Below are 19,834 nucleotides of genomic sequence, written 5' to 3'. Positions count from 1 at the left end.
AGAATTTGTCAGATGAGCTCTTAATTCTTTTGTGTGGGTTGAAGCGCAAACACCGTATCGAAATTAAGCTTTCGGTAAATAATTTGAATAATATTAAGGAAGGAACTTTTTTGATTCAACCGGCAAAAAATTGTCAGAGCTGAAAGCTTGAATGAAGTAAATAGCAGACAGTTAACGATTAGTCTGTAATAAATACTGATGTTTTTCTAAAGATTGTCAGATTTAATTTTAGGAATGGACATTGTACTCGGTATTGTATCAGGCGGAAGTGTTCTTTTGTTTTGTCTGATTTTAAGCGCATTGTTCTTTAATCTCACTGATTGAGTGTCGCCCTGAAAGTAAATTACTACACCTCATTGAACACATAGAATATCAATCACTTCTACGCCAATTTTAAGTGAAGAACTTTGTTCTTAAAGGCAAACATTTCACCAAAGACCTCTTCTGTAACAGTCAGTCTCGAAAAATACTGATTTCTTTGGCAAAGAGATAATTGTCGTGTATGACGAAACTTCAATTCATCGTTGCACGGCACCTACTTATGCAAATTGTTTTCCATTTGTCCACGATAATTGAAACGGCTCGACAGTATTTGCCAAATGAGCACTTGATTGTTTTGTGTGGGTTGTTGGCGCAAAGGCCGTATCAAAAATAACCTTCCGGTCAATAATTTGAAGAATATTAAAAAAGGAACTTGTTTGATTCAACAAAAAATTGTCAGAGCTGAAAGCTTGATAAAGTAAATAGCAGAAAGTTAGGAGAATTGTTGCTGGAATCTTGCGGGAAGAGTGAAAAGCTTCCGTTGCATTTCAGGGAAACAAGAAACTGAAGTTTCTAGATTTCATTGCTTCAGTGATGTTCAGTAAACATTTACGAAGTAAGTCAAAATAACAACGATCGGCCAACTTAAACTGTAGCCTCCCAATATCCATTTATTATTTCTAGATAAGCTGCCATAAGTTTTTTTCAATGATGATCGCACTCTTTGGTAATATGTCGAGTAAAATACTTTATTTTCTTCCTGATTTCAGGAGTATTGTGCATCGATATCCAACACTGATTGTGACGCTTGCGACGAAAGACGAAGCTTCGAGGGGTGTCGCTAAGGCGTGTTTGCTAAGTGTCGCTGATGTCGGGACTATTTTACAGGTCGTAGTAAAACCACGAAAACCAATATGACGGTTAACGGTGTTTATTCAGGACGAAGACGATCACAAAGACGATCACGATCGTAAACTGAAATTACAATAATATTATAACGAATGCATGAATCTACTTGAATTGGTACGAAAGGCATGAAAGAAACGCTTTACGTGCCTATGTCGATAACGCGATTAAAATAACAACAATTAACGTAAATTCGCATAAACAAATCACAAAAGGCTAAATTAAAACTACTCGAGATTCAAAGATCGGCTGCACGATGAACATTTGCGGCTGATCAAAAGCCCAAAGACTAAAATGTGGGCGTTGCTGTCTGAGCGTCTAGTTCTTTCAAATTACTCTTTTGATTTCAAGATAATTAGTTGTACTATTGTACAACACAGTACATATGTGCGCTATCGCCCAAGGTGAAAAACTAAACTTGAAATAAAACTAACAAAATTGCTTAAATATCGGTCCCGCTTGTGCAAAAGGTTTAGAACAAAAGAACGAAGGTACTGCTATTCAAGGCGAAATCTTGCGAAACTCTGGCTTAAAGGGACGCTAACTTAGCTTTTATATGTGCGTGGTGACGCTAAAAGATCCGATTACAAACCAATAGGAAAAAGATAAACATTGTAACTACGATCGTAACTAGGCACACAAAGTAATTGATAATTGATCTGATCAAAAAACTGTTCTTTTGTTCGATATCCTTAACACTGATTTAGCGAATATGTCGATGAAAAAGAGTCACGGTCATTTAATATCATTTGGCTTTCGAGCCTATTTGGCAAAAACTTTCTCACCGTTTCAATTTTAAATCCCGTGATGATGAAAGAATTCGAAGAGATATTTTACGGGACTAATTCTTAGGGAACGTATTTTGAAGTCATTGAAGAAGTGCTTGCCTTAAGAACAACCTTCTCAGCCTAAAACTGATGTAGAACTGATTCCTAGGTTCTTCATTTGTTCAATAAGGTGTGGTATTTTGGACTTACAAAGTTACAATCAGTAATGGATATTAAAGAACAGTGGGCTAAACCTCAGCGAAAACAATATATTACGTCATGCCTGATATGGCAATGAGGCTATTACTGATTTAAAGTCTGACTGCCTCTTTATAAGGATTTGTTTAAAATTCAAACGATAGACATATATAAATTAATGATATTGATCGTTAACGTTTTTTTTTTCTTCAATATTCAGTAAACAAGTGGAATGGTCAATACTTTCGCTAACATGCAGATGGCCATAGTATTGTTTCTCCTCTGCTAGCATATTTTACAATTCACAGAGCCTATTAAGACCCTACGTCAAAATATCCTTTGATAATGACAGGACTTCGCTTCCTTATATTTTCACTATGGATGTACTTTCACTTTTCAGGTATAAATTTAACTAAAAGATAGCACATTTTAGGAAAGATTGCAGTTTGTATCTAAATTTTAAACTCTTCACTTAAAGTCGGTCATTTGACGGGTGAATTATGAGCAGAAGAACACTGATAGAGGTGTTTGGTCACATTACGTTCAATTTCACACGAGGCGTAACAGTGTATCAGCGACATTCTGGCTTTCGTCGCGACTTTTTCTGTATATCTCCAGCTTACGTCAAACAAAACAAGGAAGGTAAACTTCGGACCGTTACTTTTGCTCGGCTTGTTGGAGTTGTTCTGAAAGTAATTTCAAAGATTTCCGTTCAGAAATCTACTCATCGGGGATATTCGTATTTGTTACTAGTGCCGGTGTATTTTGGCTGAGCTGTTATGTTTCGAGTACTGCAAGCCGACTTGGACGGTTTATAATCCATGGCTACTCTTGGAATAATTCTCTTGGAATAATTAACAGCATGAAAGAAGAATAAAGAAGCATGATGGTTATCATTGATCACTTCTGCCACGTGGTCTAGAAAAGAAAATTAGCTCCTTGGGGAAGTTTTCGCACTCCTCGCTGCGAGAAACTAATGGGTGATACTTCCGTTATAAGCATGTTGTATGAGTCAATCGGCCTCGTGTCTGTTAATGGCGTTTTCGTCTTGGCGTTTTTTAGCTTCCATTGTATCGATTAACCAATAGTTATTAAATAAAGGAAATGAACTGCACTCTTTAGGGGTATAGAGGCTTGATAACTCACTCTGAAGGCTAATGAAACACGCAAAGGGTTTCCAAATCACCCAGTCTAGTCTTGAGAGAAAACTTTTGTTCTGTTTACCAAACATCGTGAACCGATCAAAATGTTATATCAATACGATATAAGCTTAGAGTATTGTTAATACTTAAACTGAGAACACTGCAAAAAGGGTGTTCACCCGTTCGGAAAACAAGTTGTAACTATTTGAAAACGCGGCATTATTCTCGCATTTTCTGATATTTTCCGAAAAAGAAAATCCAAAGTTTTCCCGTTGTTGTCGAGTCGGCGAATTGGAGTATTCGTTCCATTATCGAGCAGTTTTCCTTCACAGTTAACTCTACGAAAACAACTGTTTTCCTGGTGTTGAGAGCGCGGTTAAGAGACGGGAAAACGGTTTGTATTTTGTTGTTTATTGGTGTTTTCCAGTAACAAAACATTGTTTTCACAGGAGTTTTACGTCGAATGCAACGCATTTTCTTCCATTTTCAAGGACAGTAAATGCGTAGATAACGCTTGAAAATCACGTCTCGTCCAACGTTCACAGGCCGACCAATATAATGAAATACGATGTTTTCTAGAGTTTGTGGCTGTTTGCGTTGAGAAAACGCGTTGTTATCGACGATTCACCATTCGAATGCGGTTATTCCCACGCATTTTCTCGTATTTGCCATTCGATTATCGTGCGGCAGATATTGGGTTATTATGTTGAGTTCAAAGTCTGCCAAGTTTCCGCGCCCCTCGTCCGTGAAGTGTTCTCAAACTTTGGCAAACTCATAATTATAAATTATAATAATAATATAATATAATAATAATAATATTTATAAATTAATTATAAAGAAGTGACTTCCTCGGCAGATTGTTTCAAAAAATATATAATAAAACAATTACTTAATTAATAATATTAAGGACGGGAAAATGTTTGGCTCTCGGTCACGATCTCGAGTCAAATATTCTCTTGTCTGGCTCCTCCACTCAGTCATTAAGTAAATAAAATTGGAAGATGAGACATTATAGTCAATAGTGCATTCTCGTTTCTTAGCACTCACCCCACCCCTCAGGATAAAGTATGGGACGTTTCAATTGCGTACCAGCAGTTGTACTAAAAGGGCAAAAGTTTACCAACACTGCATATAACTAAGACTGGCGAATAGTTTAAAACTTAAGAATAGATTGGGTTAAGTCTATTTTTGCCGTAACATTGAAGGTCACTGCTACTTACAGAAAATCGTTGTAAAATTCTTTTTTATCCTAAAACTCCGAAGCAGGGGTTTGGTTCACTGCGTTGAATTCTTGTTTGAGTGCATAAGAAATTATTTTCAAGTGTGAAGTTCAGTAGATTAACTTTAATAATCTCATGAGATTTAACTCTGTTTTTCCTATATCTAGAAATAATCTTGTTAAGTGCGTGACTGCTGGACAGTAAATCATTTCACTTAGAAACAGTGCACTCTAAATACGCAGTTTTGAAAAGTTTAGGATTATAAATGTACCTCAATGTCTGTATGTACACAGTATGTTCTTATTAAAGGAGATATGAGGCATCTTTTAAACCGACAAGAAAGATGATGTTCTTGAAAGCTTCGTGGTAAAATCCTCGCTAGTGCGTTAATGTACTAAAAAACAGTACAAAATACCAACTGTCCAAATAGCAGAACAATATCGCAGGATATTTGTACTCTACTTTGTACAGTTGGAGAATAATAACCGGTAAGTGCAATATGTCATCGATCTCTGGCACCACCACAAGTCAATTAACACAAAGAAGGCTGAAAGACTGCCGGCATTTAGATTTCTAGAAGTTCTCTATGTGAAGGGTATTTTGCAAGGGTAACTTTGAGACTCGTCAAAGCGCCCATCCTCAAATTCCAAGAGATTTGCTGTCGTCCAAATAGCCAATGGAACCAGGTTGGTTAGCGCAACCAAAATGTGTCTTTTCCATCTTTTGCGCCAAACAGCCATGACTGCTATATTCTGAAAGCGAGTCTCGATGGCCAAGGATACGCCGGTGAAAAACCATTCAATAGCCAGTGGAACTGAGGTATAAATTACAAATTCCTGAAGCAGCTTTAACAATGGAATGTTTTGTAAGTAAATGAATTGGTATACGTACAACAGTCCGTTAACAGACACAATAGCAGTTGATTCATACAACATGCTTATAATAACGATATCAGCCATTATTCTCTCCCGGCGAGGAGTGCGAAAACTTCCCCAAGGAGCTGATTTTCTTTTCAAGATCACATGACAAATATGATCTATGAAGACCATGGCGCTTCGTTCTAGAACTTCTACCGCGCCGTGGATTATTCCAAGAACAGCGATGAGTTTGAGGTTGTCAAGTTCCGCCTGCATTACCCGAAACATAACTAATGATCCAAAATACAACGGCACTAACAAGACATATAAGTACCCTGGATGAACAATTTTCTTCAGGCGTTGAGTGCAAAATCGTAAGACTACCTTAAAGACAACTTCAGAGAGAGGTGAGAAGAGTGCAATAAGGAGTTTTCCATGTTCAGTTTGTTTGTTGTACATTGGATAAATAAACGATGCTGCAAAGATGCCAATAAAGAAAGTAAAGCTGTAGGACTTTGTCAATTTTATAAATTAAGTCGCTCTCCTCAACAGGATCCTGAAGTGATTTGTCAGAAGATAAACTTTCCAACATATGCTACTTAGAGACATAATGTTGAGAGGAATCTTCTGAGTCACAGAAAGCTGGGAATGAGATATTACAAAGACTTGAAGGACAACACGATGCACTGCATCCACACAGAACAGGACAAAAGCAACAATAATGAGTTTTCTTTTCACACCCCTTAACTGATACGGTCGAAAAAGAAAAAGAATTTCTACAAAGAACCACACATAAAGAAAGGCAACACCTATCACTTGAGACAATGTTCTGATCCACTGTATTTTAACTGGGATTGTCTCCTTCCGGTGAAATTGGCAGTTGCGTGTCGTTTCGTAAGAGACGTAAGCGATCATGACGTAAGAAAGGCCGTGGATGACAGCGAATAGAAGTGAAATCAATGCGCCGATGTACATTGATTGACAAACTGTGTGAAGAACGGATGGTCTGAGTCGCTTCCAGGCCATTTCGTCATTTTCATCTTGCTGCTCGTCTCCATCTTCATCTGGTGAGCTCGCGTTAATGAGCCGATATCTAACTCGAGAATTACCGATTGACCTGAGATCATATTCGTCGTCTGATGGCGGTGAATATTTCTGGTAAATAGGTTTATCAACGGGCTGACAATTCCACTCTCGACCCTCACTGCTTAAGCTTTCGTTACATCCGAAGATCTCCACCTCAGGCTCATGAGGGTCGTAATGCTCTGCCACGCTGCGTGTGAAGCTGAATGAAACACGAGCAAAAACTTCAATCAGGAAACTGTTATTCATTGTCCGCTATAGAGTCTTCGAGTGAACACTCGAAATCTTCGATACCGAATGAACATGTTTCGAATAAGCTGCAGGTTTTTCATTATAATGTTTTGAAAGTGAAAATGCTAACAAAGCAAAAACAATCAGCATGTTAACGAAAGTATTGATTACTCCACTTGTCCGGTGAAAGTTGAAGAATAAAGATGTTGACGATCAACATTATTAGTTGCATATATTTCTATCGTTTGAATTTTAAACAAATCCTTATAAAGAGGTAGTCGGAATGAATACTTCAGGTCGTAGACATATAATGAACATGTTATGAATAAGCTCCAGTTTTATTTTATGTTTTGAAGTGCCAGCAAAACAAAAGTCATCCAGCCCTGTCAAGGAATAAAGGTATAAATGCCTCATTTGCATTTCACGGAAACAGGCCAAGCGTCGACCAGAAGAATCCACCACCATATACTACTGCGTGAAAATTCAAGAGATAAGATGACAACGACTAGTCAGTAATCAATACTTTCGTTTTTCCAGAGATTGTCAGATGTAATCTAAGCCATGGACACTACTTGGTAATGTATCAGGCGGGACATACTATTTTGCTTTCTCTGATTTTAGGCGCATTGTTCTTTAATATCCATGATTGAGTGTTGGTCTGAAAGTAAATTACTACACCTCATTGGCCCGATTTATACTAGAGACGGATCATCCGTCATACGGATAATCCGTCCAAGTATAAATCTGCAGACGAATTTTGACGAATAATCTGACTAGATATAAATCGTTCGCGAGTTTCACGACGGGTGTCTCGGTGTTGAGCCGAGAAGAAGCCTGGCGAGAGCTTAAATATGGCGGCTCTCGTAGCCTTGTTGATGAAATCGAGAAGAACAGCATTGGATATGGCGGTATATCAGAGAAGAAATATCCTCTGTCAAGCGCATGTTTGAGCCGGAAAATGGCTTAATGAACTTCAATGTCCAAGTCAACTTCTTGTTTGCTTTCTCCTTCTTTTTTGTGATTGCTTTCAAGGGCACGATTACTTTACCGGACGCCATCTTGAAATAGGCATCCCAGGAAACCTTGCAAAACTATAGAAACCAGTCTCTCTCATATGGAAACTTCGTAAAAAACCGTCTTCGTTTTCCGTCTAGATAAAAATTTAGAGACGGATGATCCGTCTAAGACGAGCTATCCGTCTGTTAGCACGTCTTGAAGACGTGCTGACAGACGGATCAGCCTGAGACGAATTTTGCTCCATAATTCGTCTTAGTACCGAATTTATATTTAGACGAGTTATCCGTCTGAGACGGATGATTCGTCTCTGACGGATAACTCGTCTCTAGTATAAATTCGGCCATTGAACAAATAAAATATCACTCACTTCTTCGCCGATTTTGAGTTAAGGATTTTGTTCTTTAAGGCAAACATTTCACCAAAAACCTCTTCTGTAATATTTAGTCGCGAAAAATACTGATTTCTTTGGTAAAGAGATAATTGTCGTGTATGACGGAACTTCACTTCCTCTTTGCACAATACTTACGTATGCAAATCGTTTTCCATTTATACACGATGATCGAAACGGCTCGAAAGTATTTGTCAGATGAACTCTCAATTCTTTTGTGTAAATTGTTGGCGCAAACGCCATATCAAAAATAAGCTTTCGGTCAATAATTTGAAGAATATTAATGAAGAAACTTGTTTGATTCAACAAAAAATTGTCAGAGCCGAAAGCTTGATAAAGTAAATAGCAGACAGTTAGGAGAATTGTTGCTGGAATCTTGCGGGAAGAGTGAGAAAGCTTCCGTTGCATTTCAGGGAAACAACTTCTGAAGTTTCTAGATTTCACTGCGTCAGTGATGTTCAGTAAACATTTACGAAGTAAGTCAAATTACGACGATCGACCAACTTAAACTGAAGCTTCCCAATGTCCATTTATTATTTTTAAATAAGCTGCCATAAGTTTTTTCCAATGATGACCGCTCCCTTACGTTCCGTGTCGAATAAATTGTTTTATTCTTCCTGATTTCGGGTGCATTGTGCATCGATGTCCAATACTGATTGATTACGATGCATAGAGCCTATTAAGGCCCCCCCTCCCCAATCACAATTCTTTCGATTTTGTTCAAAAAGTAATCACTTGATATGTCAAAGTATCATTTCATAGGCTTTCATAATTTCATTACTAAATAATTTCTGCGTTTACCTATACTTTTCTAATCTTCCACGGCAATGAAACAGTTCCATGCCATTACTTTACAAGCAGTTAGTTATTTTGCTTAAGCCTCGAGCTTGGTCCGTAAATCCGAGCAGAAAAAAATTGGTCCATAGGTTTAAGTACGGACCTCTAACTCGGTTGATAAGAGCCCTTTAATTAGCTTCAAAATATTAACCGAAAGCCGTTTTTTGACACAGCGTTTCTGTTAAGGAAGTATTTTTAACCATACAAAAGAGTCACGGTCATTTGATATCATTTGGCTTTCGAACTTATTTGGCAAAAACTTTCTAACCGTTTTCAATCGTGGAGAAATGGGGATCTATTTGAAGCTAATTTCCGTTATGATGAAAGTAATTGGAAAAGACGTGACGTAGACCTGTTTCCTAGGTTCTTCATTTGTTCAATATGGTGCAGTATTTTCACTTTCAGAGCTAAAATCAGTGATGAATATTTAAAAAAAACTATGAGCTAAACCTCTGAGAAAACAAACTACGTCACGGCTGATATGGCAATGAGTACAGAGACTATTACTGAAATTAAGTCTGACTACCTCTTTATAAGCATTTGTTTAAATTTAAACGATAGAAATATATAAATTAATGACGTTAATTGTCAACATTTTTTCCCTTCAACATTCAGTAAACAAGTGGAATAGTCAATACTTTCGCTAACATGCAGATGGCAGGAGTATCGTTTCTCCTTTGTTAGCATTTCCGCTTTCTAAACATTAAATTGAAAAACCCGGAGCTTGTTCGAAACATGTTCATTTGTTATCGAAGATCTCAAGTGTTAACTCGAAGACTCTCTAACGCGGATAATGACTAACAGTTTGCTGATTGAAGTTTTTGCCCGTGTTTTATTCAGCTTCACACAAGGCGTGACAGAGCATTACGACCCTGACGAGCCTGAAGTAGAGATCTTTGGATATAATGATAGCTTAAGCAGGGAAGGTCGAGAGTGGAATTGTCAGCCCGTTGACAAACCTATTTATCAGGAATATTCACCGCCATCGGACGATGATCTCTTGTCAGTAGGGAACTCTCGAGTTAGATATCGGGTCATCAACGCAAGCTCACCAGACGAGAGCGAAGACGAACAACAAAATGAAGATGATGAAATGGCTTGGAAGCGATTCAGACCATCCGTTCTTCGCACAGTTTGTCAATCAATGTACATGGCCGCGTTAATTTCACTTCTAGCCGCTGTTATCCTCGGCCTTTTTTATATCACGATCTCTTACGTCTCGTCCGAACCGATGCAGTACTGGAAACTTCACCCGATGGAGACAATCCCAGTTAAAATGCAGTGGATCAGAACATTGTCTGACGTGATATGTGTTGCCTTTCTTTACATGTGGTTCTTTGTAGGAATGCTCTTTCTTTTTCGACCGTATCAGTTAAAGGGCTTGAAAAGAAAACTCATTCTTGTTGCTTTTGTCTTCTATTGTATGGATACAGTGTATCGTGTTGTCCTTCAAGTCTTTGGAATATCTCATTGCCAGCTTTCTGTGATTCAGAAGATTCCTCTCTATGTTATATTTCTAATTAGCATATGTTGCCAAGTTTATCTTCTGACAAATCACTTCCGGAACCTGTCGAGTAGAGCGACTTTATTTATTCAATTGATAACACCCTACTGCTTCAATCTCTTCTCTGGCATCTTTATAAAATCGTTTATTTATCCAATGTACAACAAACAAACTGAACATGGAAAACTCCTTATTGCACTCTTCTCACCTCTCTTTGTAGTTGTCTTTAAGGTAATCTTACGACTTTGTGCTCAACGCTTGAAGAAAATTGTTCATCCAGGATACTCGTACACCTTGCTAGCGCCAATGTATTTCGGATCAGCGATCATGTTTCGAGCAATGCAGGCAGAACTTGATAACCTCAGTTTCATCGCTGTTCTTGGAATAATCCACGGCGCGGTAGAAGTTTTAGAACGAAGCACCGTGGTCTTCATTGATCATATTTGTCATGTAATCTTGAAAAGGAGATCAGCTCCTTGGGGAAGTTTTCGCACTCCTCGCCGTGAGAGACTAATGGCTGATATTGCTGTTTTAAGCATGTTATGTGAATCAACTGCTATTGTATCTGTTAACGGCGTCTTGTACTTGTATCAGTTCACTTACATGCAAAACATTCCACTTTTAAAGTTGCTTCAGGAGTTTGTTATTCATACCGTAGTTGCGTTGGTGATTGAATGGTTTTTCACCGGCGTATCCTTGGCCATCGAGACTCGCTTTCAGAATATAGCAGTTATGGCTGTTTGGCGCAAAAGATGGAAAAGACACATTTTTGTTGCAATGGCTAATCTGTGTCCAATGGCTCTCTGGAAGACAGCAACTTTCTTGGAAGTTGTGTAAGGGCGCTTTGATGAGTGTAAAGGTCATCCGTGCGAAATGCCTTCCAAATAGAGAACTTTTAAAAAACTAAATGCCGGCAGTCTTTAAGCCTTCCTTGGGTTAATGGGCGTGTATTGATCAAGATCTCTGACATGTTGCATCTAGCGAAATGTGGCAACGAGGAGAACAAAATCGACCCGCTCAGCTAGTGGAAGGCAAGAAGTCTTTCATTCTTTTCATAATCCGAGGTCTATTTGCGACAAGCGACAACGGAAAACTTTTAGACAGTCCTTGGCACAATAAAAAAAAGAGCTTGTACGGACGCCATTGTTTTCCGTTTACGGGGCGTTCGCTCATGCACGCGCCTTTCTTCTTAATAAAAAATGGCAAGAGTTAATACTTAATTCTGATATGCATATAGATACTGGAATTGTAGTAAATTTATCATTCTAAACCTTCCAAGAAAGTGAATTTGGAGTGCGCTATATGTAGATAAAATCGTGTACAACGGATATGAGACATCAGAGATTGGCTCGATATGAATTTATTCGTAGAGTAAGTTGTAAGTACTTTCGAAAGTTGCGCGATCATCTTTAACCACTTATTTCAACACATCCTTTCAGATGCTTTAAAGATGACAGGATTTCATTTGTTTGGTAATGGTTTCTAGTTTTCTACGGCAATTAAACAGTTCGATACCTTTACCCAAGGAGCATTCAGTTCTTTTGTGTAACTGTTAAGTAGTAAAAACCCGAAGGCAAAAACCCGAATCGAAAGTGAACTTTCGATCATTTGCTTCTCTGTGAGGTTCTGTTGACTCGAGAGACTGTCAGTTTTATTCATGAATACAGTTTGCTATGATCCGCAGAACTTGGAAGAGTTTAGTGACGTGATAGTTTCTTCTTCTGCTTTTCATACATGCACTGTATAGAGAGGCTGGTAAGGGGCAGACTTTATCTAGAACGAATCATCTACGTTAAATCTAGTTCCTGACAATTCAGAGATGCAGAAACATCGAGATATGAACGGATATGTTTTTGGTCACCACTTATTTTCCAAGAGTTCATGTCATAGTTGTTAAATTTTAAACCTGCCTGTTTTCATTAAAATTCAGACTTTAAATACAGACCGCCATACTATTCAATTACAGACAGAAACAGTTAATTATTTGTTTCATGAGTTGGTTCGTGTCATAAACTGTGCTTCCAAGAATAAAATGACTGAGGTACCACAAACATAACGATTAATAATAACCTCTATTGTACCAATTAACCAATAGCTATTAAATAAAGGTGTGAACTGCACTCTCTAGGGGTATAGAGGCTTGATAACTCAATATAAAGGCTAATGAAACACACGAAAAGTTGTCAAATCACCCAGGCTAGTCTCGAGAGAAAACTTTTGTTCCGTTTACCAAACATTGTTAACCGATCGAAATGTTATATTAATACCATATAAACCTGGAGTATTGTAATAACTTAAACTGAGAAGAGTAAATCAGTTCTTAGTTGCCTTAATTTTGTTGATTGTACAATTCCATAGTTACAGAACGAGTTTTTGCAATGTAATTGTTGATTTCGTGGATGTTCAAACGTTTACGTACCCAATGTAAATCTCTGTCAATATACAACAACCATTGCTTTTCTGACATTAACAAAGTAATAAGGAATATTGTTATGCACTAGAGTAACTATGAAAACTCTGATTGATTGAGAGAATTCAGTCAGTATATATAGGCGTGTGAAGTTGACATGATAACCCAATATCTGCAGCAGATATTGGGTTACTATGTTGAGGACGGGAAAATGTTTGGCTCTCGGTCATGATCTCAAGTCAAATATTCCCCCTTCTGGCTCTTCCACTCAGTCATGAAGTTAGTAAGAGTAGAAGATGAGACACTATATTGCAGCCTCGTTTGGCTCTCGGTCATGATCTCAAGTCAAATATTCCCCCTTGTGGCTCTTCCACCCAGTCATTAAGTTAATAAGAGTAGAAGATGAGACACTATATTGCAGCCTCGTTTGGCTCTCGGTCATGATCTCAAGTCAAATATTCCCCCTTGTGGCTCTTCCACCCAGTCATTAAGTTAATAAGAGTAGAAGATGAGACACTATATTGCAGCCTCGTTTGGCTCTCGGTCATGATCTCAAGTCAAATATTCCCCCTTCTGGCTTCTTCCACCCAGTCATTAAGTTAATAAGAGTAGAAGATGAGACACTATATTGCAGCCTCGTTTGGCTCTCGGTCATGATCTCAAGTCAAATATTCCCCCTTCTGGCTCCTTCCACCCAGTCATTAAGTTAATAAGAGTAGAAGATGAGACACTATATTGCAGCCTCGTTTGGCTCTCGGTCATGATCTCAAGTCAAATATTCCCCCTTCTGGCTCTTCCACTCAGTCATTAAGTTAATAAGAGTAGAAGATGAGACACTATATTGCAGCCTCGTTTGGCTCTCGGTCATGATCTCAAGTCAAATATTCCCCCTTGTGGCTCTTCCACCCAGTCATTAAGTTAATAAGAGTAGAAGATGAGACACTATATTGCAGCCTCGTTTGGCTCTCGGTCATGATCTCAAGTCAAATATTCCCCCTTGTGGCTCTTCCACCCAGTCATTAAGTTAATAAGAGTAGAAGATGAGACACTATATTGCAGCCTCGTTTGGCTCTCGGTCATGATCTCAAGTCAAATATTCCCCCTTCTGGCTCTTCCACCCAGTCATGAAGTTAATAAGAGTAGAAGATGAGACACTATATTGCAGCCTCGTTTGGCTCTCGGTCATGATCTCAAGTCAAATATTCCCCCTTCTGGCTCCTTCCACCCAGTCATTAAGTTAATAAGAGTAGAAGATGAGACACTATATTGCAGCCTCGTTTGGCTCTCGGTCATGATCTCAAGTCAAATATTCCCCCTTCTGGCTCTTCCACTCAGTCATGAAGTTAGTAAGAGTAGAAGATGAGACACTATAGTCAATATTGCAGCCTCGTTTCTTAACCCTCACCCCACCCCTTAGGATGAAGTATGGGACTTTTCAGTTGCGCCCCAGAAGTTGTACCTAAAGGGCAAAAGTTTACCAACACTGCATCTAACTAAGTCTGGCGAATAGCTTGAAACTTCAGAACAGATTGGATTAAGTCTATTTTGGCCAGAATATTGAAGGTCACTACTAATGACAGCAAATCGTAGTAAAATTATACTCTATCCTAAAAATCTGAAGCAATTGTAGAAACAGTATACTCCAAATACACTGTCTTAAAAAGTTTAGAATTATAAATGTGCTTCAATTTCGGTATGTACACGGTATGCCCATATTAAAGGAGGTATGAGGTGTCTTTGTAACCGACAAGAAAGGTAATTTTTATTGAAAGCTTCGTGCTAAGACCCTCACTAGTACGTCAATAATAACTTGCTCGCTCTCTAAAAGATCTTTGAAGTCCAATGTGGCAAATATACCTTGGATACAGAAAGGACTGAAATATTTCTTCGTCCCACAACCAGAGCGGGTTAACTTTGTTGTCCTTAATGTCACTTTTTGTTACTAATAATGTACCTGAAAAATTTATGCGCTTCTGCTCATCTAAAACGAGTGCATTCTCATGTACCCGGAGTGCAAAGCTGTAATGCGAGTGCACATTATAAATAGCGCGCGCACGCTTAAAAAATTCCGTGTGTCTTCACTTTCTGTGATGTTTTTTCATGCACATTCTTAACAAGGAATAACATGATTTCTCTTGCAAGTTGGTGCAATAAGCACTTGTAAATTTAATTTGTTGTCTTTGAAAAACTTTTTCGTTCCTATTAACACCAAATTGCACTCGGAATTATCTTATTACTAATACTAACCGGTAAGTGTAATATCGCAGCAATCTCTAAACCACAAGTCAATAAACACATGGAAGGCCGAAGGACTGCCGGCATTTAGTTTTTAGAGGTTCTCTATGTAAAGGGCATTTTGCAAGGCTGACCTTTAAACTCGTCAAAGCGCCCATCCACAACTTTCAAGAGACTGGCTGTCGTCCAAATGGTAATTGGAACCAGGTTAGTTATCGCAACCAAAATGTGTCTTTTCCATCTTTTGCGCCAAACGGCCCATAACTGCTATATTCTGAAAGCGAGTCTCGATGGCCAAGGATATGCCGGTGAAAAACCATTCAATAGCCAGCGGAACAGAGGTATAAACTGCAAATTCCTGAAGTAGCTTCAACAATGAAATGTTTTGTAAGTAAATGAATCGGTATACGTACAACAATCCGTTAACACACACAATAGCAGTTGGTTCGTACAACATGCTTATGATAAAGATATCAGCCATTAGTCTCTCACGGCGAGGAGTGCGAAAACTTCCCCAAGGAGCTAATTTTCTCTTCAAGATCACATGACAGATATGATCTATGAAGACCATGGCGCTTCGTTCCAGGACCTCTACCACTCCGTGGATTATTCCAAGAACAGCGATGAGTTTGAGGTTGTCAAGTTCTGCCTGCATTACTCGAAACCCGACCGCTGATCCAAAATACAACGGCACTAACAAGATGTACGAGTATCCCGGATGAGTAATTCTCTTCAAGCGTTGAGTGCAAAGTCGTAAAATCACCTTAAAGATAACTCCAAAGAGAGGTGAGAAGAGTGCAATAAGGAGTTTTCCATGTTCAGTTTGCTTGTTGTACATTGGATAAATAAACAATGCTGCAAAGATGCCAATAAAGAAAGTAAAGCAGTAGGATGTTGCCAAGTTTATGAATAAACTCACTCTACTCGACAGGCTCCGGAAGTGATCTGTTAGAAGATAAACTTGACAAAATACGCTAATTAGGAATATAACGTTGAGAGGAATCTTCTGAAAAACAGAAGGCTGGGAATGAGATATTCCAAAGACTTGAAGGACAACACGATACACTGTATCCACACAGAAAAGGACAAAGGCAACAAAAATGAGTTTTCTTTTCACACCCTTTAACTGATAGGGTCGAAAAAGAAAAAGCATCTCTACAAAGAACCACATGTAAAGAAAGGCAACACCTACCACGTCAGACAATGTTCTGATCCACTGTATTTTAACTGGGATTGTCTCCTTCGGGTGAAATTGGCAGTTCCGCATCGTTTCATAAGAGACGTAAGTGATCATGACGTAAGAAAGGCCAATGATGACAGGTGTTAAAAGCGAAATTAATGCGCCGATGTACATCGATTGACAAACTGTGCGAAGAACGGATGGTCTGAGTCGCTTCCAAGCCATTTCATCATCTTCATTTTGCTGTTCGTCTTCGCTCCCTTCTGGTGAGCTTGCGTTGATGATACGATATCTAACTCGAGAATTACCGACTGACAAGAGATCATAATCGTCGTCCGATAGCGGTGAATATTCCTGATATATAGGTTTATCAACGGGCTGACAATTCCACTCTCGGCCCTCACTGCTTAAGCTACCGTCGTAACCAAAGATCTCCACTTCAGGCTCATCAGGGTCGTAATGCTCTGTCACGCCGCGTGTGAAGCTGAATAAAACACGAGCAAAAACTTCAATCAGCCAACTGTTATTCATGGTCTGCGCTACAGAGTCTCGAGTGAGCACTTTAGATCTTCGAAACCAAATGAACATGTTTCGAATAAGCTCCAGGCTTTTTTTTTATGATTTTTTGAAAGTGAAAGTGCTCACAAAGCAGAAACAATACTCCGGCCATCTGCAAGTTGGCGAAAGTATTGACTACTCCGCTTGTTCAATTAAAATTTGAGAAAAAGATGTTGAAGATTAACGTTATCAATTATATATATTTCTATCGTTTGAATTTTAAACAAATCCTTAGAAAAGAGGTAGTCAGAATGAACAATTCAGCTCGTTGACATCTAATGAACATCTTATCAATAAGCTCCAGTTTGTTTTATAGTATGATGTTTTGAATGTTTTGATATTTCGTTTTCTGCTAAAAATAGCTGAGAGTAATGAGTTAAATGAGTTTCTCTGTAGGGTAACAACATTTATTTAAAAGATCAATCTAAATGATAAAATTAATTCTAATGTAAAGTAGACTTTAGAAAGATCAATCAAAATGAGAAAATTAATTCTTATGTATAGTATACTTTAAAAAGATCAAAGATTTGATATTGGCATAACAAGCATGTGGTATAAGTCAATCGGCCTCGTGTCTGTTCTTGCATCAGCTTATGTAGGTGAAAAACGAATCCTTTGCAAATTTGCGTAAATCGTTTGCCATCCGAACGTCAATTTTATTGGTGATTGAGTGGTTTTTCACAAGTGTATCTCTTGCGATAGATGCACACCATCAGAACATGGCCGTCATGGCTGTTTGGCGGAAAAGATGGAGAAGAGATATACTTGCAGCAATTGTTAATGCAGTTCCCTTAGTATTGTGGTCCAGTGGGTGTATCATAGAAATTTAACACGGGCGGTTCAGTGAAACTAAGCATCTTTGCAAAATGCCCTTTTCTTGAGAGTGCGCAATAGTTGAGGAATGTGGACTAAATTAAAGTTCCCTTGGTCTTTGAGCTATATTTACCTGGATTTGATTAATAGGAGCTCAAACTGAGTGGAAAATGGATAGTTTCACGAAATTTATCTCGAGACATGACTTAGTTATTCTTTCGACGAATTGTGAACAGATCGAAATGTTATATCAATACTAAATAAGCCTGGGGTATCTTTAATACTTAAACTGAGAAGAAGAAACCAGCTCTTAGTTGCTTGAGTTTCGTTGAGTATAAAATTCCATAGCAAGAGAATAAGTATTTTCAAAGTAATTATTGATTTTGTGGAGGTTCAAACGTTTATATCGCCGATGTCAATCTCTGTTAATGTACAACAACCATTGCTTTTCTGACTTTAACGAAATGAGGAGGAATATGATTATACATTAGAGTAACTATAAACACTCTGATTGAGAGAATTTAGTCAGTATACATAGGTGTGTAAAGTTGACATGAGCAGATATTGGGTTATCATGTTTAGTTCAAAGTCTGCCTACTTTCCTAGTCCGTTGTCGGTGAAGTGAAGATTCTTTTCGATCTAAAACTTTGAAGCAGGGGTTTGGTTCACTGCGTGGAATTCTCTCATGAGTGCATCAGAAATTACATGCAAGTGTGAGGTTCAATAAAGGGGGTAAGTTTTTTAAGAAAATGTGGTGCTGTGTTGGTGGGAGAGTATAGCAGGTAATTTAATGTTAACAATTCAACTGAGTTGAAAACGTAAATTGGCCACCGTAAAGGGTAAAAGATTGGTCATTGGTGGTTTATTATGATGTTTTGAAAGTGAAAATGCTAACAAAGCAGAAACAATCTGCATGTTAGCGAAAGTATTGACTACTCCACTTGTCCAGTGAAAGTTGAAGAATAAAGATGTTGACGATCAACATTATTAATTGCATGTATTTCTATCGTTTGAAATTTACACAAATCCTTATAAAGAGGCAGTCAGAATGAATACTTCAGCTCGTAGATATATTATGAACATGTTATGAATAAGCTCCAGTTTTTTTTAGTATGATGTTTTGAAAATGCCAGCAAAACAAAAATCGTCCAGCCCTGTCAAGGAATCTGGTATAAACGCCTCATTTGCATTTCACGGAAACAGGCCAAGTGTCGTCGTCGACCAGAAGAATCCACCACCATACTATTGCGTGAAAATTCAAAAGATAAGATGACAACGACTAGTCAGTAATCAACACTGTCGTTTTTCCAGAGATTGTCAGATGTAATCTTAGCCATGGACACTACTTGGTGATGTATCAGGCGGGACATACTATTTTGCTTTCTCTGATTTTAGGCGCATTGTTATTTAATATCCATGATTGAGTGTAGGTCTGAAAGTAAATTACTACACCTCATTGAACAAATAGAATTTCATTCACTTCTTCGCCGATTTTAAGTTAAGAATTTTGTTCTTTAAGGCAAACATTTCACCAAAGACCTCTTCTGTAACATTTAGTCGCGAAAAATACTAATTTCTTTGGCAAGATTCTGGGCTCGATCTGTGGATGACAACGAAAATCGGGTAAATTGTCCTAAGCGTCTTACAGTAATTCCGACTATGATACATGTACTTGGCTGAAATTCTCTCTCAGACGAATTCAGATATTATGCACATCAGCTTCAGTTTCCTGATGTTTAATCAAGCCTAAACCATCATATCATATTCAGTGTTCGATCAGTTTACAACAACAAAAGTAAATCGGGATGAATAGCAATTGCGATCAAGAGACTTGTAATAAACTCTCAAATGATTGGAATAGTTTTTAACATTACCTTCAGTACTCCGCTTTTAAACCAGACACAACAGAGAACGTGTTTAGAGTGTTTTCAAACGTTGTCAATCGAGAAATGTGTTCCTTGTTTATTCGTTCTCAATCGCTTCGCAAATAGACAGCACCCATATCGCTGATTGCTTTCCAGATATCATTATACCCATGTTTGTTTAGAAATATTCATTATATATATATATATATATATATATATATATATATATATATATAAATAAAGGCGAGCTTCAGAGCGCGTGCAGTATTTTAGCATTTAAGCGTTCTTTGTTCGTTTTGATCCTACACAATCAGACGCTAATAAAAGTGTGTGAAACAAAGGGTGTGAAATACTTTACGTTT

The 19,834-nt window shown here is 38.1% G+C and overlaps 1 protein-coding gene, 1 long non-coding RNA gene and 2 pseudogenes across 2 annotated transcripts; 2 read left to right on the top strand and 2 right to left on the bottom strand.

The window, feature by feature from the left end:
- The first annotated feature begins 614 nt into the window (after window positions 1-614).
- On the top strand, window positions 615-1,609 carry LOC149038413 (uncharacterized). The gene is made up of 2 exons (XR_016180483.1): window positions 615-877; window positions 1,032-1,609. It is a non-coding gene; the product is annotated as an uncharacterized LOC149038413 (long non-coding RNA).
- Window positions 1,610-5,078: 3,469 nt separating this feature from the next.
- Window positions 5,079-6,698, bottom strand: LOC149038412 (uncharacterized; annotated as a pseudogene).
- A 2,019-nt stretch (window positions 6,699-8,717) lies between these two features.
- On the top strand, window positions 8,718-12,281 carry LOC149038411 (uncharacterized). The gene has a single exon (XM_089183628.1). It carries the CDS (start codon window positions 9,701-9,703, stop codon window positions 11,246-11,248), a length of 1,548 nt encoding a protein of 515 aa, XP_089039754.1. The 5' UTR covers window positions 8,718-9,700; the 3' UTR covers window positions 11,249-12,281.
- A 2,880-nt stretch (window positions 12,282-15,161) lies between these two features.
- On the bottom strand, window positions 15,162-16,906 carry LOC113670463 (uncharacterized; annotated as a pseudogene).
- Between the last annotated feature and the right edge of the window lie 2,928 nt (window positions 16,907-19,834).

The sequence above is a fragment of the Pocillopora damicornis genome, chromosome 10, assembly GCF_964200805.1.
Source record: "Pocillopora damicornis chromosome 10, jaPocDami1.2, whole genome shotgun sequence".
NCBI lineage: Eukaryota > Metazoa > Cnidaria > Anthozoa > Scleractinia > Pocilloporidae > Pocillopora > Pocillopora damicornis.
Note: the sequence above shows the minus strand (reverse complement) of the source record. Positions and strands in the feature narration are given on the sequence as shown.

Coding starts and splice junctions, on each gene's coding strand:
- LOC149038411 (XM_089183628.1), top strand. CDS start 9,701: ATGACTAACAGTTTGCTGATTGAAGTTTTTGCCCGTGTTTTATTCAGC.